Source organism: Medicago sativa, chromosome 8 (genome assembly GCF_051527215.1).
Source record: "Medicago sativa cultivar Bolivia chromosome 8, Bolivia_mono, whole genome shotgun sequence".
Classification (NCBI taxonomy): Eukaryota; Viridiplantae; Streptophyta; class Magnoliopsida; order Fabales; family Fabaceae; genus Medicago; species Medicago sativa.
The window spans coordinates 79,512,389-79,536,241 of NC_140756.1; the positions used below are offsets into that span (position 1 = coordinate 79,512,389).

At 37.9% G+C, this 23,853-nt stretch overlaps 3 protein-coding genes and 1 pseudogene across 3 annotated transcripts; 3 read left to right on the forward strand and 1 right to left on the reverse strand.

The window, feature by feature from the left end:
• Positions 1-245: 245 nt before the first annotated feature.
• On the forward strand, positions 246-3,073 carry LOC146901977 (uncharacterized). The gene is made up of 3 exons (XM_085735841.1): positions 246-1,864; positions 1,952-2,761; positions 2,851-3,073. The coding sequence occupies exons 1-2, from the start codon at positions 315-317 to the stop codon at positions 2,736-2,738; spliced, it is 2,337 nt and encodes a 778-aa protein (XP_085591967.1). The 5' UTR covers positions 246-314; the 3' UTR covers positions 2,739-2,761; positions 2,851-3,073.
• A 1,818-nt stretch (positions 3,074-4,891) lies between these two features.
• On the forward strand, positions 4,892-8,871 carry LOC146901978 (uncharacterized). The gene is made up of 4 exons (XM_085735842.1): positions 4,892-5,122; positions 5,310-5,546; positions 5,640-5,673; positions 8,373-8,871. The coding sequence occupies exons 1-4, from the start codon at positions 5,062-5,064 to the stop codon at positions 8,719-8,721; spliced, it is 681 nt and encodes a 226-aa protein (XP_085591968.1). The 5' UTR covers positions 4,892-5,061; the 3' UTR covers positions 8,722-8,871.
• A 3,014-nt stretch (positions 8,872-11,885) lies between these two features.
• Positions 11,886-22,107, reverse strand: LOC146901979 (uncharacterized; annotated as a pseudogene).
• LOC146901980 (F-box/FBD/LRR-repeat protein At5g56420-like) lies at positions 12,984-14,504 on the forward strand. The gene is made up of 3 exons (XM_085735843.1): positions 12,984-13,746; positions 13,826-13,978; positions 14,071-14,504. The coding sequence occupies exons 1-3, from the start codon at positions 13,045-13,047 to the stop codon at positions 14,374-14,376; spliced, it is 1,161 nt and encodes a 386-aa protein (XP_085591969.1). The 5' UTR covers positions 12,984-13,044; the 3' UTR covers positions 14,377-14,504.
• Positions 22,108-23,853: the final 1,746 nt, after the last annotated feature.

The window sequence follows — 23,853 nt, forward strand, 5'->3', positions numbered from 1 at the left end:
CCCTAAACATATACGATAGAAATTTCTCAAGGATAGATTTAGGGCCCGTTTATATATACAAAGAACTTATGTGTAAGAGATTCAAATTTTTAAGTAAGAGCTTCAAATTTTAAAAAAATTATATATTGTACACCGTAAGGCTATTTATAATGATATATTGTACACCGTAATGCACATAATTGATTTTAGAGTTATACTTTTTTTTTTTATTTCTAATAACATTAGATGCATGGTTTAATCATACCAATTTTGCTTCCGAGACTCGAAATGTAAGGATTGGTTTATCAAGTGATGGATTCAATCCATTTAGAACTATGAGCATATCTCATAGTACATGGCCTGTCATGATGAATGTATACAACTATCTACCTTGGTTGTGTATGAAATCTGAATCTACAATGTTATCTTTATTGATTCCTGGACCACAGTCACCAGGAAATGATATTGATGTGTACCTTCAACCATTGATTGAGGAGCTAAAAGAATTATGGGAAGTTGGAGTAGAAACATATGATGCCTCAAAAGATCAAACATTTCAATTACGGGCTGCATTGCTATGGACTATTAGTGACTACCCTGGGTATGCTATGTTGTCAGGTTGGAGCACCAAAGGATATTTGGCATGTGCATGTTGCAATCATAAGACTAATTCAATCTACCTGAGACATAGTCACAAAATATGTTATATGGATCATCGTGTTTTCTTACCCGTTAATCATGCTTGGAGGGCCAACAGCAGGTCCTTTAATGGGAAAAAAGAACACAGGTCTGCACCACCTATGCTAGAAGGTACACAAATCAAGGAAGACTTGAAAGATTTTGAGAATGACTTTGGAAAGTCGAAGAAAAAGAAGAAAAAGGATAGTCCTTGGAAGAAGAAGTCAATTTTTTTTGAGTTGCCGTATTGGGCTCAAAATACTATACGACATAACCTTGATGTAATGCACATTGAGAAAAACATATGTGATAATATTATTGGGACTCTTTTGGACATCCCTGGAAAGACAAAAGATCATGTTAATGCTCGTTATGATTTGCAAGAAATGGGAATTAGAAAGGAGCTTCATCCAGTAGAGGTCGGTGGAGGTCGGGCAAAGATTGCAAAGGCATCATTCTCAATGAATGCCCAAGAGAAGTCTACTTTTTGCGGTGTTTTAAAGTCTGCCAAATTACCAGATGGGAGTGCTTCTAACATTTCAAAATGTGTGCATGTGGGAGATAAAAAGATATCTGGTTACAAGAGTCATGATGCTCATTTCATGTTACACTACTTATTACAAGTTGCAATAAAAAACACATTGCCTGATGCAGTGGCTGAACCTCTAATTCGTCTTGGGTCCTTTTTCCGCTCTTTGTGTCAGAAGGTTATCCAAGAGCATGATTTGGATTACTTGGAAGAAGAGATTACAAAAATTCTTTGTCAATTAGAGATGATTTTTCCTCCAAGTTTTTTTGATATAATGGTTCATTTGCCCATTCATCTTGTCCATGAAGTTAGAATGGGTGGTCCTGTTCAGTTCCGATGGATGTATCCCATAGAGAGAAACTTGTGTAAGCTTAAGAGTTATGTCCGTAATAGAGCTCATCCAGAAGGTTCTATTGCTGAGGGATATGTGGCTCAAGAAACTTTGAATTATTGCTCAAGATATTTGCCTAAAAATGTAGAGACAGGGCTGAATAGAACATGTAGGAATTATGATAATAGTGACTCTTGCGAAGTTGTCTCAAATGATTTCTTTTCAAGTATTGGTCGTCCTTTTGGTGGGAAGCAAAATGGTATATCATTTTCAATTGACTCGACATCAAAAGCCCAAGCTCATCAATACATTTTGTTCAATTCTGATGGAATTGATGCATACATAAGGTACCATAATAGTTTATTGTTTGTTCCTTTAGTTGTCTACAAAACATTTTAGAGTTATTTTAACAAAGACTATTGTTACCTTTGTAGAGAGCACGATCATTGTGTTAGTAGCCGCAATAAACAAGGAAAGTATATCAAGGCCAAAAGACAAAGTCGAGATTTTAGTGAGTGGTTCAAAATCCAAGCCTTGAAAGATGATGTGTCGTTTCACCTCAAAGCATTATCTAGAGGTCCAAATACTGCTGCAAAGAGGTTTTCAGGTTATGTTATCAATGGTTATAGATTTCACACTATGAAACGTGATGCAAGACGAAAAACTCAAAATTCGGGTGTAACTTTGGTTTCTTTAACTGAAAGTTTTGCAAGCTCTAAGGATGAAAATCCTAAGACAGGTCTTGTCACCTACTATGGAAGAATTAATGACATAATTGAGTTAGACTATTATAGCCAGCTAAAGTTTGTTTTGTTTAAGTGTGATTGGTTTGAGGCTAAAGATGAGAAATATGCACTTACTAGTGTAAATTTCAATAAAAAGTGTTGCCAAAATGAGCCATTTGTTCTAGCTTCTCAAGTCCACCAATGTTTTTATGTCCAAGATCCATACAATGAAAATAAACATTATGTTATGAAGACTGTGCCGAGAGATTTGTTTAACATGGGTGACCAATCAAATGACACTCAAGAAGGATATCATAGTGATCCATTTGATGATAATCAATATCTAAATGCATCAGTTAATGACAATGAACTGAATTGGGTTAGGGAAGATATTCCTGCAACAATAGTTGAAAAACCTCCACTTGTTATGAAGGAAACTGAAGAAGACAATGATGATTATGATTTTGATGATACTTTGTTTGACTACATGGATTGACTACCCTTGTAATACATGTATTTGTAAGATTTAAAAACATTTGTGCCTTTATTACGTCTTTATTTTTTATTTTCTTTTATTTTTACTAACATAAGTTTTTTTTTTGTTACAGTTTGGACCTAATGATTATCACCAAGATGAATGAGGCTAGTGAAATGCAAGACTCGGTTGTATTTTATTTTTTGGAATGCAAAACTTAGTTGTTTTTTAGACTTGGTTGTTTGGTTATTATGTTTGATCAATGAACCATGAATTGGTTTTTTTGTGTGGATGTTATAGGATTTTGATAAGACGAATTTGTCATTCCTTCATTAAGGACATATTTTAGGATATTATTTTGTTGATTTATCCCTTATTTTAATTACTTTTTATTTAATTTATGCAATATTAGCAAATGCTTGCAAATATATAGCCTTACATTGAACTGTATTGGCTATTATTTCCAAGAGAAAATCGAAATAGGTCGTTCCAACAAAAATAAATATTGTATAATCGTGGCATGAGCTACATGCAGCAGGTACAAATTAATAGCCTATACATTCACAGAAAACCGTGCCATAAAGTGTGTTTTAAATCCATGGTCTAAGGTTTAGGCCACAGTTTAGAAACCGCGGCCTATACCAAATACTAACAACCGCGGCCTACTGTTGTGTCTTAAGCTACGGATTTTCAACTTTCGTGGCCTAAGGTAAAAAACCGTGGTCAGAGAGAATAGGCCACGGACGCATATACCACACTTCAAAAAATGTACCCAAACCGTGGCCTAAGCCTTAGACCACGGTTTTATTGGTTCTAGCTACGAATTGCAAGGTGTGGCCTAAATTCGAAAATGTTGTAGTGGGCGGGCGTTCGGACTGTCGCGGCGGCGACATGGCTTCACCGGTCTTAAGGAGGTGGTCGTTGGTTGTTATGAAAACTGGGTTTGCTGTTTCACGTTTTGTTGAGACACAACTTGGATGGGTTATGGTTTTTGATCAGATCTTGTTTAGGATCTGGTATAGTACTGTCTCCTTAATGGCGGGAGCAGATGTTTGGTGACTCATTTGGTGTTTGTTACACACACGCACCTACACCAAAGATGTTCAATATTGCTGTGCGGTAAACAAATATGAATCAACATCTCAGCACAAAAAGGTTGTGGAAGAGACTTCAAAGGATACCCATTCCACTCAAGGTATGTCAGTTTGTCTAAATATGGCATTATTTGAGGAAGATGCACAATCTCGCCCCAAGGGATGTGGAATAATCTTATTTTAGTCATCATTCTCAATGGTGGGTTAGCTTGTTTTGAACAGGTTGATTCAACCGTGACTTGAATTTGGATTGTATAGCCCGAAATGGCTTTTTAAACTTTCTGTACTTTGTCACAGTTAGTAGTTGGTTTAGGGGATTGTTATCGTGTTGACGGTAGCGCTCACTACCATCCTTAAAGGTTCATGTTGGTGCTTGTTCGTGCTTGCCTAGATTGTGTTTGTATGATCGCTTGTTGTGGGCCAGAAATGGTTAATCATCGCAGTAAACGGTTGGTGCGCGTGGATTCGCTAATTTCCGTGTTGGCGGACGAATCCACTCCACTCTCACTATCAGAGGCTTTGTTCGTTTCATTCGCCAAACTTTAGACCCGCTTGCTATTAATGGTTTGTTAGATTTGTTTAGGGTTGAATCCACTTTGTGGATTTTTTAATTTTTATTTTATGTTTTGCCCGTTGGGTTGTCGACTGGGTCAGGTTTCATGTCCCCCAAGTTTTTATGTAATTTTTTCCTTTTTTTAATAATATATATGAGCAATTGACAATAGATTAGTGTAGGGCACCAACTTAGTTGGACGCTACTCTTTTTTATGTCATTTGTTCTTGGCTTATCAAAAAAAATGTGTTTGATCTGTATATTTAAGATATCTATAAACAATGTTATTAAAACACCTGTTAGCGTAACTCATAACCTAACATAATACTAACATGTTAACATATGACACTTTTCCATAGCCTAAGATTAATAATGGGAAAATTGAAAAAAGTACAAAAAGTAGACACAAGTGACAAACCAAGCCGACACTGAACGGGGCCAACAAATCAATCATCCCACCGTTTACAAAAAACTTTACTACTTACTAGACACTATACTTACACACACCAATCCCTTCTCCTCTGCTCACCCTCTAATCTATGTTTATATTTTTGTCCTGTTATTCTCACACCTCAGTCTCTCTGTCACCCACCACTCCTCTCTCTCAACTCAACCTCACCTTTTAGCTCTTCCACGTTTTTCATTGCTATCTAAAACAGACACCATTACCTCATCTTTCCCTTCTAACCCTAACAACATGGCTTTTGCTACTCTTGCTCTTGTACTTCTTCTTTTGCCCTTCACCGCCATTCCTTCAAGTAACTACTCTACCTTCAGATCTTCCTTCTTTTCATTTTTCAAATGCTGGATCTATTTTTGTCTCACAAAATCTTTAAACTAGAGACACTTATCTAACTTGTTTGAGTAATGTCACAAAAAAACATGGAACATTTTCAACATAGTACTGTTATTAACATATTTTGTCTCAAACTTTGACATATGTAGGTGCTAATTGGTGCGTGTGCAAGGATGGAGCTGATGCAATCTTACAAAAGACCTTGGACTATGCTTGTGGAGCTGGAGCTGACTGTAACCCTCTTCGTCAAAACGCTCCTTGTTACAACCCAAACACCGTTAGAGCTCATTGCAGCTATGCTGTGAATAGCTATTACCAGAAGAAGGGTCAACAAGCACTGGCTTGTGACTTTGCAGGAACAGCTACTGTTGTTACATCTGATCCAAGTAAATACTCATTTTCACCTTTTCTTTCTTGTTTTTCCTTTTAAAATAACTCTTTTTATTGGTTTTTTCTTTCTGTTTGTTCTTAATGAGCAGGTGTTAGTGGCTGTGCCTACCCTTCAAGTGCCAGGTTTAAATTTTTTTCTCTAAGAACACATGTTTTTGTTTAGTTTCATGATTATTTTCTTTTTTAGTTTTGTTTGAATGTTTAACATTGTTATGTGTTTTTGAAGAATCTTATGGACAATAGTGGTGTCTTTTTATTTATTTTTGTTTATCATAATAGGGACTGAAGAGCACTTACATTGCATAGATTAGATATATTCACACAAAAAAGGGTTTTCCTTGGGTTAGGTGGGGACATGCTTTGCAATAGGCATATTCGCAGCTTGATAATTTAAATGTGCAATAGACAATAGTAGTGGAGTGAGATTTTTTTTAAGATTTCACATGACATTGTTGTTTTGCATAGAGGTTATTGGGAGGTGTCTTGTGCTTTGCAATTAGGTTATAAACAATTTTTTAAGACATTCGAAATGAACTACTAATTAAATAGATTAATTTTTCTATTATTTTTATAGATATCTTTTTCATGGTGGTTTTTACTTTTTACTATCTGCACTTAATTGTGTCATCTCTTTGTCTGTTTGGCATGGCATTTTATCAAGTAAAATTTCAGCATTGATTGCAATGTTCTTTTTATACTACTTTTTTGACTTGCCGTACGTATACATCAAAAGAATTAATGGGGGCCAAATTTATTTTACATAATGATGATGCGGTCTGAATTTTTTTTTTTTTTTGGGTACAAGATGATGTAGTCTTTTTCTTCCCTACGGTCCCTCCTCTATGTATGTAAAATGAAAAAAGCCAGGATAATCAATTATGTGACCTACCGGCTTTTGTTATAAAGAAAATAAAATTTATACGTCCCTATCTTGTGTGCAAATATGTACAAAATTATTTGTAAGTTGTAGCCAATTCATTATATTTTTTTTTACTACAATATCTATCAAAAGAAATCTTATTGAGTCAATTAAAAAGATAAATAAAATTTAATGATTCATTGGCCTGTCTGACCTAAACTATACAAAAAAAAAAAACTTGAAAGGTTAATCTAACGCTCTTAAATCATCAGACTGTATTTCTCAGTTTGATTTATTTTGCTTTGATATGTGTGGTCCAATTCAACGTGTATGTATTGTTTTTTCATTGAATTTTCAACCTATCGTGATGACGTTTCCAATTTTTAGTGCCCATTCATTGGTGATTATAGCCGTTGCAGTGAGTCTGTGTTCTTTTAACTTATTGATGCAAGCAATAATTGAGATCCGATGCTTTCTAAAGTTTGAATTTCTTTTCTTTTGAATTGATATGGTAGTCGTACTCGTACCACTACTACTAAAACAAGGCTCACATCCATCATCGTCAAAAGACAAGTTTGTCCAAGTGAACTTTATTATTTTCTACTTATAAATAAATATAAATACTTGTGTTTGAAGTGTGATCTTGCTTTGCCTTTTTTCTGGAATAAGAATATTTGAGCAAAAATAACAGCCAAGAATGATCTTTTTCTTTATTCCTAGAAGAATGAAAGGTGGAATTTGATCGTTATCAAAATAATTTCTTAAATGTATTTTAAAATTTGATAAAGTTATTTACTTCTTTATTTAATTAATATATCTATCTTATGAGCTTTTCTACATTTATTTTTTATGAATTACTGTGTTATAAGTTACTTGCTTTTTTATTTGCTAACAATTAAAAAAAGCCTGATGGAGGGAGTATTGGAGTACTGGGCCAATATACCGTCACCGGTCATATGGGTAATTCTGAGTTTAAAATTTGTTGATGATAAGGGTGAAACAAAAAGCCTGATCAACAGACACTTGACTCGATATCTGGTCCATCAACTTTCGTAAAGTCAATATTTCCTTGATGTTCGTGCATGACCAATTGTGCTACCACACATCACTTTCTATAATTTCACTCTCTTTTTCCAACCGTGCATTCATTATTTTTTCACATTTTTCTTCTGTAAATATCACAAAAAGATAAATTCATATATTCTCTTGTAACCAAAAAAAAAAATCATATATTCTCTTCACAACAAACAATTCCTATTACTCCTATTTTGGGACTTAAGCCTCATTAACAAAAACAAAATAGTCTCATCAAAACTACCTTGGCTGGTTCTTGATTTCTTTTAACATCCTGAATTAAAGTTTAATTGGGTTTTGGTTTTGGTTTGTGTGAATAGGCCTTTACTGTATGTCATGTAAGCAAGATTTTGTCAGTGCCTTCAGCTGAGTAGAGAGTATGTACTAGGCTTACACAAACAGACATCACTGTCCATCTAAACCTAATGGGCAAATCTTATTGTTGATGTGTATGTTCTTTGGTTTGGGACGTTGCTGAATGCACAAAGACTCGTAGCATGAAATCTAAAAATTAGGTGACATGTTTTATGATGGAGTCATTATCAACCTTAAAAAGCAGTTAAAGTTTGAAAATGGAAGTGTGTAGATTGGTAGTAGCTCTAAAAACCTTATCATAGGCATTAAAATTTGCGAAATTTAGGTGACACGTTTTAAAAATAGGAATTGTTTAAAACATGACGGTGTCAATGAGTTTATGCTATGCTTTAAAACTTGTTTTGAAGCAATGCTGGTAAATAACATTACATTCATATAAAATTGCAACTGAGGGTGAGCTATGTCTGTCTTCGATATTAGACCGACAAACCAACTCATAATTATACATTTAATCACTTCTATTTCCTTAAATTATTATTGTGCGTCTAACAATTGTTTCTTTTTTACTAATCAGTGGTTCAGGCACTAGCACAACAAGCCCATCGACAGGTACTGGCACAGGTACCGGAACAGGCACCGGCATGGGAACCACCCCGTCAACAAGTACTGGCACAGGCACAGGCACAGGCACCAGCACGGGCACTGGCACCGGCATGGGAACTGGCACCAGCACCGGCGCCACTGGTAATACTCCATACAGTACAACAGCTCCTGGTGGTGTGTTAGGAGGTATAGGCAGTGGTATGGGGCCTTCTGGAGCTGGAGGAATGAATGATGATAGTCATGGTGGTCTTAGACTTGTGGACACTAGTTTCTTATCAATCCCTCTCTTTTCTGTCTTTATTATGTTTTGGTGGGGTTAAAAAGATAAAGCAGCCTTAGTAGTATATTATGATGATGGAAAAAGCATAATGTCACTGTATGAATGCGTCTAGTATTGAACATTGAGATGTTAGTTTTTTGTTATTTTATTTTTCTCCACCTAATTATGCCAGTTCTTGTGGGTTTAAAAAGATGGGATGTTGATTAATTAATTAATTATTTTGTTAGGCTAGTAATCAGTATGGAAAAGGACTTGGGAAATGGCAAACCCGCCTATTTGATGAGGCATTGTGATTGTGGTGTTTAAGGAATTCAGCATCTAAGTTTTTGCATTAGACTATTAATGAACATTTGCAAAGAAGCACATGTTTTTCTTCTCAAAAGTTCTCTCCATTGAATTCATTCGAGAAGCATCTTTGGTACTAAATACAGACATTGTGTGTTTAGATTTATCTTGATTATAATCAATTTTTTATCAAAAAATGTCTTGTCCATAAAATAGAATCATTAATCTGTAATCATTTTTTAATATTACGGAAATGGAAAAACAAGACACGTGTGCATGAAGTCTAGTTGCTCTTTTGTTGAAAGTTATTAATCATGCAACATAAATGGAGATCACATGCTACAATATTTAAAATTATGTATGTTTCTTGTCTTGAATTCCCTAGATGGATTGCTTGCTTGATTCTGTTATCATCTTTATAATATAGAGTACGGGCCATTTGTTAATCAACAATTAGTTAAATAATTAGATATTCATCTTCCCTATGCCCTCCATTTTGTGCAATGTTATGTTATCTTTCATGCTTGTTTTGTTCTGTTGTATGGCTATGTGATGTGTGTACATTACAGCCTTTCTGTTTGTTTTGTTGGCTTGTTCTGTTTTCTTCCCCACATGTTCTGTTTATCTCCACATGGGTTGCTAATCCATGAGTTGTACCTTAGTATTGCTGCTATTTTGATACTTCAATCACACCGTTGATTCTTCCCCGACCCTTGTCTTGCAGCCAATCACAGCCCCCTTTTACCTTTTTTAACCACTGTAAACTTTAGTCCACATTTTTTCGTTTTTGTTTCAACTATGAAGATAATGGGGTGACTAATGGATAAACATCCCACAGAGTCTCTATCCGTCTTCATATTGTTGCAAAACCCCCTCACATATCATAAGCTACTTTCCGATTGCACAATTTTTATTCTAAAATTCTATCGAATTCTACTTTTTGATTGCCTTTTTCCCTTGCTAAATGGCAATTGAACGTCGAAGTGTATAGTTCTCTCATGGAATACATACTGAAAGAAATGTGTAATGCACTTTGATTATTGTACTTTGTTCTATGTTTCCTATAAGTCCCTAAGCAAGTATGTGAGCCATTGTAGTTCACAAGTGGTTGCTGCAAGTTCTCAATATACTGCCTTTGATGAATACACGGACACGCTTTGTTGTTACTTTGATTTCTAGCAAACTAGTGTAGTACCAAGAAAGAAACAATAGCTAATTATTGACCTTCTTGTGTCTAGAATCCCCCAACAGATGAAGTAGGAATATGAGGGAAGAATAAGCGATTTTTAGGACACCCCTTCAAATTTGTCCATACCTTCTGTGTAGCCTTGTAATGTGCTAAGGTAGGACAGTCGAAAAATTGATTTAATTATTGAAATAGATAAGAAATATATGACACTGTTGCCAAGTACAACAAATTTTCAACCAAGGTTCTTTACTTATTAGAGACACATGGAGAAGGGGAATTGTTGGATCCATTGTCATACTAGATGGTTTGCATCCCAATTCACACGTCCCAGATAACAAATCCAAGCAATGTTGTTTCCACCTTCCACTTTTTTGTATTCTTAGGCCACTAGCCGTGTCTTGAATCTTCCAATAGTTCCATTTGCTTTCCTTTTAATTTTGTAAACCCATTTACTTCCAATTGACTTTACACCAAACAATAGGTAAACAATTTGAAATCTGCTCTTCTCCCAACACAAAACACTCACGCCTAACTAAATTTTCAGATAGCCCCTACGTGAGTTAAGTCACGCTGCGTGACTTAACTAACGCACCTAATATCTCAGCGTGACTTAATTCACGCACCACTTGCCTGTGCGCGAGTTAACTCACGCATGTTGGTCGGTGATCTGATCTCAAGAACACACGTTTTTCGGACGGTGGTCAGCTTTTCAACCTTCATTCTACATGTTTTTTTTACATGTTTTACACGTTTTTTTGACTACATTTATTGTAGTTATATACTATGTTGCATTTCCAACCTATAAATACTCCTACAAACTTCCTCATTTCCTCACACCATCTCTCATTCTCACTCTCTCCCCTTATTCTTTTCCTTTTTTCCCTTCTTTTTTTTTGTCTTTATTTTGGTGTAAAAAGAGGATAATCGAGGGGTAAAAATAGGTCAATTGAGGGGTAAGAATAGGTCGATCGACCTAGGCTAAAAAGAGGTCAACCGTTGGGGTAAAACTAAATCTGCTTCTTTTTACCCCTAAAACTTTTTACCGTGGGTAAAAAGAATCTTCTTGGTGTATAAAAAGAACCTGATTTAGACTTACCCTAATGGTTGATGTCTTTTTACCCCAATCAGAACAGTCCTTTTTACCCCAATGTTGGTCTCTTTTTACCCCAAAGAAGTAGATTTAGTAAATTCGAATAAAATGTATCAATTATTGTAATTGTATCAATCATATTAATAAAATGAGATGTTTTATGTATTATTTTTGTTCCATTATTTTTATTTATATTCGCATTTATTTTATGATTATTTTTGTTCAATTTTTTTCTTGTTATTTATGTATTATTTTTGTTCCATTCTTTTTATTTATATAAATAATTTTTTTTGAATAAAGACTAATTAATTTCAGCGTGAATTCGAATAAAAATTGCGTATTAAATAAATTCGAATAAAGACTAATTAAACTCAACGTGAATTCGAAAAAAAAATTGCATATTAAATAAATTCGAATAAAGACTAATTAAACTCAGCGTGAATTCGAATAAAAATTGCGTATTAAAAAAATTCGAATAAAAGTAACATGTTACATAAAGCTCCTAAATATGTCCTATCATTACATTACATTCAGGTAGAGCCTTCCAACTACAACAATTGTCTTACCTCTGAAATGGGGTAAATTCAAACTTGCTAAATGGCAGCTCTCAAGCATTCACCCGGAAGTTTTATTGTTCCATTCAAAAGATTAAATTCTTGTTAGTTTGGTTTAGATGATGGTATTCAAGTGTCAAAAGAATGAGGTACATTCCTTGACACTTCAATACCTTCATCTAAACCAAACTAACAAGAATTTAATCTTTTGAAACAATGGCCGATACGTTCGACGTTCATGCACAATTCAACGGTGGAGAACCTCAGAGGTTGAAGGTTCATCACCTTGGTGTCACGTTAAGAGGTATCAATGATCAATTGAATGAATCCAACCAAGGAGTCAACCCCAGAGACACAAGGAGGTTATAGTACGTTCAGTATAAAAGTCCAACGCTCGATGATGGGAGAATATCATTCATTTAGGTGGAATTAACGAATGACGATAACGTGAGGAGCATGTTTTGGGAGCACAACATGTTTCAGTGGATCGATATGCGTGTAACGTTGCTGAGATCAAATGAAGATATTATCAACAGTTTGATTCCGCCAGAATATCGTGATTAGGTAGGGAATGCACATTCCAACTACAACAATTGTCTTACCTCTGAAATGGGGTAATTCAAACTTGTTAAACGACAGTTTCCAAGCATTCACCCGACAGTTTTATTGTTCCTTTCAAAAGATTCCATCACCATATCCCATCACTCTACTAGTATCGAATAACTTACCTCACCCAAACACTCTACTAGTATCGAATAACAACTTATCCGCCTTATGGACTATAATTGTAATTATGTGTTCCAGACACCATATCCCATCACAAACTATATTGATCATTTTGACCTTTCTCCATATCGACTCAAATATTCCATCTCCCTACTAATGGACTACATATGTTGAATCCCATAAACATGATTGGTGGGTCAAAGTCATATAGTTTTAAGTGAGAGCTTTAAATCTAAATTACGTTTGGAAAATTGTTTGGATTCCGCTCTTCTCCCAACACAAAACACTCGCGCTCAACTGAACTTCCCAAAAACACCGCAACGTGAGTTAATTCACGCAAGTGTAAATTTCAGTGTGATTTAACTAACGCATGAGTATTTTGGTCAGTTTAGGTTGGGTGGAAGCAATAGAAGAGCAAAATTCTTCCAAACCTGGGCCTATAAATATATAGTTTCTTCACTTGAATTCCATTCAACTGATTGTGATCCTTCCTTTCTTCTAACCCCTAATGTAACCGCAATGTCACAGCGGCTGCGTAAGGATGATGATTACACAACAATCAATGATCTACCAGACACATATCTTCATCAGATTCTCTCATTTGTCTCGATAAAAGACGCCGCCATCACAACCATCCTCTCAAAGAGGTGGTATTCAGTTTTCCTCTCACAACCCATCCTCAATTTGGATGACAGCCACTTTCGAGATCCTTCCACCGTTTGCAAATTCTTCGAATCCATGATCGCCGCTCGTGATAAGAATCTACCCGCCGATAAGAATCCCATCGTCTCATTCAACCTCAAATGTCACCACAAAAAGGATATCCCCAAATTCGTTTCTGCTGCACTTAATAGAGGACTTGAAAACCTAACCATCGATTTCTGCAATTTAAATTTCCCTTCTTTGGTTCTAAATACCAAAACCTTGACATTCCTCAAATTGAAGAGCGTAACAATCTTACGAGATCCAGATGTTGATCTCCCGTCACTCAAAGTCCTTCACTTGGAATCTGTTACTTTCGGACGTTATCGTTACCTCAGCAAAATTCTATGTGCCTGTCCCATTATATACGATTTGGTAACAAAGGATTTAGCAGTAAAGAAACTTTATCGTGTATACGAACGCGATACAAGCTTATCCAAATTGGTTAGAGCTAACATTTCTGGTGTGCATATTTATTTTGATCAGCTTCAAAGCGCGGAGCATATGCGCCTACATGTGGTATGTTATGTATCATATTCATATCAAAGACTAAACTAAAATGTTTATTATCTTATTATCTTATTTCTAACTCATGCAGACTTGGCCATATAATATATTTACCATCTTTCACAATTTAACCTACCTCGAACTTACATTTCACCTCTGTCCTTCATTGCGGGAGACCAAGTGGATCTGGCTGTTAAACCTGCTTTATAAGTTTCCCAAGCTTCAAACTCTTATCATTGATGAGGTCTTTTATTTTAATTTTTGTCCTGTTTATTTATTTATTTATTTTCAGTACCACATTTCAAAAAAATAAGTTCAATTGTGTATCATTGTCAGGTTGATACTGACAACAATTATGGTGCTGGAAAATGGAAGGAGGACCCAGAAAAACAAATTGCACCAGATTGTCTTTTATATCATCTTACAACATGCTCACTTAGAAGCATAAGAAGCATAAACTGTGAGCTCCAGTTTGCAAAATATATCATGCAGAACTCGAGAGTATTGACAACTATGAAGATTCAGTTTGCCAAATCTGTAGAGACCACTTCAAAGCACCGAATGTTCGATGAACTATCTTCGTGCCCAATTAACTCAGCCCGCAAATGTCAACTTTTATTTATTAATTTGAATGATAATTGATATTGCATGTGTGCGTGCAATTACAACAACTTTTAAGCTTTTCACCAACATTGTAATAATTCTAATAATTTTGAGACTTTGTGTACAATAGTTTATCCTTATAACTTTTATGATATATGCTTTAGAAATGTTGATCTCTCTTTGGATTCTATATCTGTAACTATACCTCTCCGTCTTTACCGGACAATTAGTCATAATAAGGTAATTTTAGTCATAATATGCAACTGTTGTATGTATAAGCTTGCCTCCTATGAAACATCACATTCTGTCTCAGAATCTATACCAAACTCGAAGGTAAGATCAGGTGAGCAGTCTAAGTAACTTGCAGAAAGAGGTTCGAATAGGTTCCAAGAGATGTTTACAAGAAAAGAAATTTTTTTGGACTTTATCCCTCTGATAGAGTTACTTGGGAAATAATCATTGCACTCTGGTTTTCTGGTTTAGTAGTGTTAAATGTAGTGAGTTTAAGGGATGCTAAATGTCGTGTATCTAGTATAGGTTGATTGGTTTGGGAAGGTTTTACAAGGGATTGTTGTGTTGGTTCATTTAAGTAAGTTCACCAAGTTTTCTCCTTGTACTTGTATATGAGAAAATATTTTCTTCAAACTTCACATGCCTTGAAATGAAAATTCATGACTATGCAAGTCCAAGGCTATATATCCTTTCATTAATGATTTGTATCCGAGAAAATCACATTTTTCAACTCTTTGCTTAAGTTTAGCTCTACATGCTTACTGAGTGGAAACAAATCAGAGACTTCCAAATACTTTCAAGGTAGACCGGTCATGAAGTTTATTATGTAGACTATGATAAGCAAATTGTACTTGAACCAGATTGGGAGACACTCTATTCATTTTGTAAAATGCTTGACTTATAGCATAACCCCAAATTTTAGGAGGTAGTCGTGACTTCATTAATAGTGCTCTTTTTTTTTTTTAAGGATCATTAACAGTGCTCTTGATATCCCCAAAATGCACCGATGTTTTCTCTCCATCCTCCAATGTTGTATGGGTGTGGCAACACGATTGGTTTGATGTTTGAATACCTTTTGCAACATAAATGGAAGCAGGGAAAGGAAATATTCTCTTATGATTTTGATTGATTTTAACTAAGTGATGAAATTTTGAATCTACATTGCATATTCATTAGTTTTTTTTTTTTTGAAACGGCAAAATTTATTAACCGACAAGCCCGTGCAAGTAGCACTAATAAGCTTGGGTGGAAAAAAAAAACATACAAGGGGAAATCGGTTGCCATAAAAGCGTGGCTCGAACAAAAACCCCTAAAAACCACCCATGAATACAAAAACCAACCCAAAAGTATTGACGCGGAAATATACAAATGACACGCCACATGCATACCCCAGCGTCAACACCCATACATGCACCTACACCACCAAAAGCCTCCGAAAAACCACCAAAAACTGATCCTGCAGATGACCACCAACCGCAGCACTATGCACCAGAGAAGGAAACAGTCCTGCTACGCCACCACAAGACTCACAGGGGCCGCACAGCTGGACCTCCAGCAAAGTCTAAAACCACCAAAACTGGCCAGAAACAAGAGAAGGCCAGCAAGTGCTCCACGGACTCCGTCAAACACCTAAAACCGAAAGCAACCTTCTGGACAGCAAGTACTGCACATCTAAGCCAGACCTGAGACTACAACCTCCTAGCTTTCCTGCGTAGGCACAAGATCGGATCCCAACACCATTCATAATAAAGGCACACGGGTGTCGTAGTCCTACTCAAAAGCCACCTCCAAGACAACACCTTCACCTCTTCGACAACCACATCAACCTCATAGTTTAACCCGTTAAAAATCTTATCATTTCGAGCTTTCCACAACACCCATAAAGTTGCTAACCAAATCAGTCGGTTGCCCCTTTTGACTGCCTTGTTACCAAAAAAATTCCCCCAACATTCCCAATGAACAAAAGTTGATGGTGGGGTAATGAAACCACAACCCACCCACGTCTTTAATCTCCTCCACACCGAATTGGCAAAATCACAATGAATAAAAAGGTGAACACAAGTCTCTTCCCGCCTATTACATAACACACACAACTCGGATCCATCCAAAGGTAAGATGTTACGCACCCTAAGGTTAACCTTAGTGGGAATGCGGTTAAGGAGCACCTTCCAAGCGAAAGCCACCACCTTAGACGGAGCCGGGACCTTCCATAACTCACCAAAAACCCGTTTTTCCTCATCATGCCAAATCACCTCGCCTAACACCACTCCTTCTAACTTAACATAAGCCGACTTGACCGTAAAGTTCCCATTCTCCTCTAAACACCACCTCCACACATCCTCCCCACTAGACAAAACCACCCTCTCCAAATCCTCCAAGAGACTAGTAAGCAACTCCTCCTCCCACATAAAAAGATGCCTTCTCCAACTAAAATTCCAAACCACCCCTTCCCCCGTGACCTCCCCCACATCCGCCACGGACGCCTCCTTATGATTTGAGATTGAAAATAGCCGAGGGTATTTTAGGCGGAAACAATTCACACCGTTCCACCTATCGTTCCAAAAACTAGACGTCACACCATTCCCAATTTTTCTCATCACCTCCGAAGTAAACCAACTAGTAGCACCAAAATCACCAAGTTTGACAATAGCTTTCCACCAAAGGGACGCATTCCTAGGCCAATCCGTATTCCACCCCTCCATAAGCGAACCTTCCCGGACCCCATATTTGACATGCAACACTTTCTTCCATAAAGCATATTCCCCATCTAACCACCGCCATCTCCATTTAGCCAATAAGCTAATATTCATCAATCTAAGATCTTTCACTCCCAACCCCCCATTACACTTTTGTTGACACACCGTTTCCCATTTCACCCAACTTATCTTCTTCCCACCTCCCACTCCTCCCCAAAGAAATTCTCTTTGGATTTTCACAATCCTCTTCCAAACTTGCACCGGCAACTTCAAAAAAGAAAGGTAAAAAATAGGCAAGGAGTTAAGAACCGAGTTAAGAAGGACAATCCTTCCTCCGAAACTAATATAGCGATTGCCCCAAGAATTCAACCTTCGACCTAAACAATCAACCAACGGTTCCCACGTAGAAGCACACCTCGGATTGGCACCCACCGGAAGACCCAAGTACTTAAAAGGAATACAACCTCCTCTACAATTCAAAAAAGAGCACGCCATCTCCATAAAATCATCACCCACATTCACCCCTATCAAGGAACTCTTAGCAAAATTAATCTTTAGACCGGAAGCCATCTCAAAGCCCCGAAGGATTGATTTAATAGTCCAAAGATTTTGAACCGTCGGCAATCCGATACAAAGTGTATCATCGGCATATTGCAAATGTGAAACCATCAAATCATTATCACCAAAACGAAAACCCTCAAACAAGTTTGCCTCCACCGCATTTCTCATCAAGCCACTAAGACCTTCCGCCACCAAAAGAAACAAAAACGGAGCTAGTGGATCCCCTTGCTTAAGGCCTCGATGAATACTAATCTCCTCCGTTGGACTACCATTAACTAAGATAGACATACTACCTCCAAAAATACAAGCCTTCATCCACGCCACCCATTTCTCACATAACCCCACCCTAAGCATCATATATTCCAAAAAACCCCAATCCACCGAGTCATAGGCTTTCTCAAAATCAACTTTGAAAATTAAGCACTCTCTCTTTGATTTCTTCGCATAATCCACCAATTCATTCACCACCAACACCCCATCCACCAAGTGTCTACCCTTAAGAAAAGCCGATTGAGTTGGAGAAATAATAGAATTCATTACCACCGCCAACCTTCTAGCCAACACCTTCGCTAACAATTTGTAAAGGCATCCAAGCAACGAAATAGGCCTAAAATCCTTCAAGTCCAATGGGGAAGAGACTTTTGGAATTAAGGTTACAAAGTAAGCTAACATACCTTTTGGCACCACCTCATTAGCATGGAATTGGTCAAACATTATTCTCACCTCATATTTAATCAAATACCAAAATTCCTTAATAAAGGCAAAATTGAAACCGTCGGGTCCGGGACTTTTTCCCCCATCACTATCTCGCACCACCTCCTCTATTTCCAACCAAGAAAAAGGCGCGACCAAAAGTGCATTCTCCTCATCGGAGAGAGACTCAAAGTGCACCCCATCCAACTTAGGGCGATCCCACCACTCATTTTTGACCACATTTTTAAAATACTCCACAACTTTCTTCCTAACATCAAAAGGTGATACAACCCAACCACCATTATCTCTCAATGCTTTAATGGAGTTCCTACTCTTCCTTGCCTTGACACAATTATGGAAGTACTTAGAGTTTGTATCTCCCTCCTTAAACCATTTCGATTTGGATCTTTGAACTATTAGATTATCCTTAGCCTTAAGGAGCTTCCATAATTCAACAAATTTGGACTTTCGACTTTCCACAAGATCGTCATGCAAGTGACCATCCTCTCCCAATTCATCAATTTCGCTAATCTCCTCCACCAATCTCTCCACCCTCTCTTCCATTCCTCCATACTCTTCCTTATTCCACTCCTTTATGGTGAATTTAAGACTCTTCATTTTTTCTTTAAGAACAAAGCTCATCCACCCACTAAAATTATTATTCCTCCAAGCCTCCTCCACAACCCTCTTGAACTTACTATTTTGAAGCCAAAAATTATTGAAGCGGAACGGCTTTGGCCCCCAATCCCAACCCCCATGTTTAAGAACCAACGGGCAATGATCGGACACATCTCTCGGCAACACCCAAAGAGAATTATCTCCCCAAGCCGTGGACCACTCCTCGGAGATAAAAATTCTATCAATACGGCTCATAGACCTACCATTTGGATTGTACCACGTGAAGCGTCGACCCAAGACATTAAGGTCTTCCAAATTCATATCACCAATAAATTTATTAAACAAGTACATCTCCAAAACTTGAGTCGACGACGCCTCTTCATTAACACCTCTTCTCTCATCCCTTCTACACACCGCATTAAAATCACCAACAACACACCACGCCCCATTTCCTCTACTACCCCTCTCCTCCACAAGACATTCCCATAACCTTCTTTTGGCCGCCAAGTCGCATTTGGAGTAAACGTTTACCACTACGCACCTTTGCTTCTCCACTCCCCATTCCAAACACACCCCAACATAACCTTCACCTTGGAAAGAAGAAATTAAATTTGCACAAGATTTACTCCAAATTGAAAGAATCCCACCGCTACTACCTTCGGAAGGACGAAACACCCAATCACAATCATCGCTCCCCCAAAGAGAATGACACAATGAGGGGGTGATATCCACCAATTTGGTCTCTTGTAAAGCCAAGAAGTCAATTTTATTTTGCCTTACTAAATCACGAATTTTGTTCCTCTTCACTCTCCCCCTAGACCCCTTACATTAAATGTCGTCACAATCATTGACGCAACCTAGTATCCTCCCTTTCGGCCTTAAGTTGCATCGCCTCATCTTCTAGTTGAACAAGTTTTTCAATAAAACCACCCTCTTTCACTGGGAAGGAGACCCCTATATTCTTTTGAGTATCCAGCACCCTTTTTGCCGCCAAAATCTTCAGCTGCCTCCCACTAAAACGGTCCTCCTGAGATTGCGTTTCTGGTACGGATTCCGCCTCTTGTCCCCTAAAAAAGCGAATTCCAGAATGTTGTGAAGCACCAACATCTATCGTATGGGCCTGCCTATCCCCACTCCCATCACTCCATCCTTCCTCTCTATCTAGAGAATGAGATGCTGCCCTTCTATGAGTGGAGCACGCATGGTAAGAGCGTTTTGCAGCTTTACTGGACTTCGGGGTTCCTTGGGCAATACCATCCGATGACTTCCCCAGTTGTTTCTTAGAAAATGCACCAGACTTCTTCTTCTTCCTAGATTTTTGTCGGAGCTTCAGAATTCTTTGATCCTCGCCCTCTGAAACCTCAATTGAGTCACTAAATTCCGAAGCCTCGGAATCCTCATACACAAATCTAATATGGTTATTCTTCATGGCTCTTCCATCCCCATTACAGGCCTGACCTTCCTCCTCAAGCACCTTTGAACGCTCAGAAATTCCCCCAGACACCACCGGCCAAATTTCTGGGTTCAGCTGCATTGTGTTGTTGGAAAAATGCTTATCACACCCTACATTAACACTCTCATCACCTGAAGCCACTACATGGGCTTGAACTGTAGCCGGCCCAACCTCATTAACCAACAAATCTGGATTGACCTGCCTGGCCCCACCATCTCCCAAAGCCACTTCCTGGTCCAGCGCGTCATCCCCACGCTCCAAAATCTTTTGAACAGCCACGCCACCCAATCCCTCATTTTCTCCCTCCATCCTGACACATTGGTCCACAGCCTCACATCTCAAATCAACTCCCTTCCCTAAAGGTGCCACCTGTCTGCCCTTGATTAGCCCATTCAGAACATTATCCTCCTTTAAGGAAAGATTCACCTGGGTCCCAGAAAAAGAGTCTTTCTGCATCAACCTATCATCCCCTGCCCTTGTAGTTGACTCTAGTCTAGGATTTTCTGCATGATTCTCCAACTGGACATAGTCTACTGACCTTGGGCTGAACACCTCTTCCTCAGAAAAAAGCCTCAAACCATCACCTGCCACATCAGCTTCTCTAGACCCCATAGAGGTGACGTCATCATCTTCTCTCTTCCTTGACACTGCCTCCCGCCTTTTTCCTCCTCTCTCCTCCACCACCCAAAGTCCAAACACCGCCCCAACAACTGAAATCCTCACCTGCTCATCGATCAAACCCATCCTCTTCGTCGAGACCCTTATCCTGGCGAAATCTAAATGCTTCCTAGTAATGGTGTCTTCGTCAAAATCGACAAATACACCAAACAGATTTCCCAACTCCTTCAATAAGGGCTCATCCCACACATGCAACGGGATGCCAAACACCTGCAACCACACCACTCTGCTGGAGACCACCAAGGAATTGGACGGAGACCACACCACCACTTTTGAGAAAATCGCCTCCCACCATTCAATATGACTATGTATGACCTCCTCCAACTCACGGTTGCCTTCAATCTGCAGCAACATTCTTTTCTCCCCCATGCCTGTAACCTTCACCACCGATAGACCTTCCATGATCAGCCTATTCTGCACCTCCTCTGCTTCAAGGTCTTGAAAAAGATCAGCCACATATGATCTTTTGAGGATCTGAAGTAGCTCCTCTGAAGGTTGAATCTCTAGACAAGGACCTTCATCCCTCCTCTCTGTTTCTTTCCCCACCTCCTTCACGAGTGCCAGTTTAAATGACTGACCAGGCACCATTGAAGGACCTTCACCGGTGGCTGAATCCTTAACCCGCCTGCCTACCTGAGCCTGCTCCACAACCTGTTGCCTCACCCTCCCAAACCTGGCCCTATTGACTTTTAGCTTCTTGTTCCACAACCACACATCCTCTAGCTTTGCTGCCAACACTTCTTCATTCACCACCTCTTTAAACTTCACAAACCCAAACCTCCTTCCCCACTTGTCCAGCTTCTTAGGAATAAAAACTTCCACCACCTGCCCAAACCTTGCAAAAACACCCCATAGATCTGTATTTTTAGCTTCCTCAGGGAATTTGGTGAAGAAAAACGGAACCGTTGTAGTGTCCAGGTAATGAAAGTTGATTTTCCTCCCTGTCACCACCTCTGTGTTGTTTGCTGGACCACCTCCTTGCTGATGTGAAACACTCTTTTTTGTCCCAGTGGGCCCTACCCCCCCCCCCAGAGCATCTCTCTCTAGTTTCTCACTCATCTCACTCGTCACTTACAACTGCATATTCATTAGTAATACCTTATAAAAAAGTTTTTATGCATAGCAAGATGACATATGTCACAAACACAATCTTTATAGGCACAGATGTATGGATACAGTTATTTTAAATGTTTGTACTTGAAAATGAGGCATGACGAAGCCTAAAATATCATAGGCTGATTTAGGAATGGTAATTGAATTTCAAGCAGTATCTTTAAAAAGTAGAAGTTAATACAACTTGTTTAAAAGAAGTTTGAGTAGGCAACTAACTAAACTTAAACATGCATAATCATAACATGATCATGTCTTATGTCTTAACGACTAAGTAGTTTAGCTTATGATGAGTTTAATCACGAAAATGAAAATAAGATAAGTAATGAATGAAAACATAATTGCAATGATTAATAGAATATTTTAGAGTTTACAAGGGAAGATTGTAATCCAAAGATGGAAAGGAATGAGCTTTTGCCTTTTGCATCACTCAGTCACTACGACTACTAAAACTCCAACTAACTAAGAACTAGCTATCATGCTCTCCAATGGAATGGATGATGGGTAGAAAATGGGTTGTGAGCTCTCAAGTGGCTACTAAGTGCTAACCCTATCTGAAAACTGTTGCTGAAATTGGATGACGAATTTCAGACCCATGCACAACATTGTCATCGTCCTTTTTTATTATAAGTCTCGCCTTTGTCCAAGTTATGTCCTTTTGTAATATCCCATGTGCAGTTGTACTTGACTTACTCATTGGGAATCATCATATTCCCTATTCTTCGTTGTACTGGCAATCATTGGTGACGTTACAAACTTTGGCTCCAAGCTTCATCATTGATGGACACATGTTCGTGCATACTATCCGTATCGTCAATCCTACAACGCTGCAACTTTCATCTCTAGCGCTACATGTTTACTTATCTTCGCAGCAAACACACAACTTGCCCATGACAATCATAACGAGCATAAATTGTTCTAAATAACTAAATATCAACAAAATCTACATAAATTTATAAAATCCTAAATAGATACATATTAGAAAATTTAGGTCATGTAATCACTTAAGAGATCATTAAATTATGGGGATAAATCAAGGGTAATAACCAACATTTTTGTGGTTACTAGTTTTTGAAAAACCTTAACATGAAAGGGGTTGGAGCAAATACACCTAGATAAAAGACTGCTTTCAACTTTCATGACAATGTGTTGGTATTTGTGGATGTGGAGAAATAGTTTTATTATTGGAGTTGATTTTCAATGATTGCACAACCCATCGTTAATGATCCAAAGATTAATCAAAGGCATCGAATATTGCATTCTAGCTTAGGTATGAGTTTATATTGTTCCTTATGATTTTATACTAATTTATTTTCTTTTGATTATAAGGATTAGTTTTTCAAGATCCTTGACATGAAAAGGGTTGGAGCAAATACACCTAGATGGGAGACTACTTTCATGACAATGTGTTGGCATTATTGAAAGTGGGGAAATAAGTTTTTTTTGGAGTTGATATTCAATGATTGCACAACCCATTGTTAATGATCTAGAGATTGGTCGTAGGGAGCCTCAACTGAAAGATACTACCTACAATGGTTAGAACCGGGCACAAGATGGGTGAATCAAGCTAAAAAACGATGATGTAAGCAAAAATTACGAGAGAATTTCAGGTGCGACAAATTTTTGTGTGATACGGGCATAAGATGGATCAAAGATTACACTAGGACGATTGGAGAATGCATGAATAATGATTTA

Bases quoted from the DNA above. Each gene is read 5' to 3' on its own strand.
- LOC146901980 (XM_085735843.1), top strand. From the start codon at position 13,045: ATGTCACAGCGGCTGCGTAAGGATGATGATTACACAACAATCAATGAT. The intron at 13,747-13,825 runs GTATGTTATGTA...TAACTCATGCAG, and splicing joins AGCATATGCGCCTACATGTG to ACTTGGCCATATAATATATT. The intron at 13,979-14,070 runs GTCTTTTATTTT...TATCATTGTCAG, and splicing joins AAACTCTTATCATTGATGAG to GTTGATACTGACAACAATTA.
- LOC146901978 (XM_085735842.1), top strand. From the start codon at position 5,062: ATGGCTTTTGCTACTCTTGCTCTTGTACTTCTTCTTTTGCCCTTCACC. The intron at 5,123-5,309 runs GTAACTACTCTA...TGACATATGTAG, and splicing joins CTTCACCGCCATTCCTTCAA to GTGCTAATTGGTGCGTGTGC. The intron at 5,547-5,639 runs GTAAATACTCAT...CTTAATGAGCAG, and splicing joins TGTTGTTACATCTGATCCAA to GTGTTAGTGGCTGTGCCTAC.
- LOC146901977 (XM_085735841.1), top strand. From the start codon at position 315: ATGAGCATATCTCATAGTACATGGCCTGTCATGATGAATGTATACAAC. The intron at 1,865-1,951 runs GTACCATAATAG...TTACCTTTGTAG, and splicing joins GGAATTGATGCATACATAAG to AGAGCACGATCATTGTGTTA.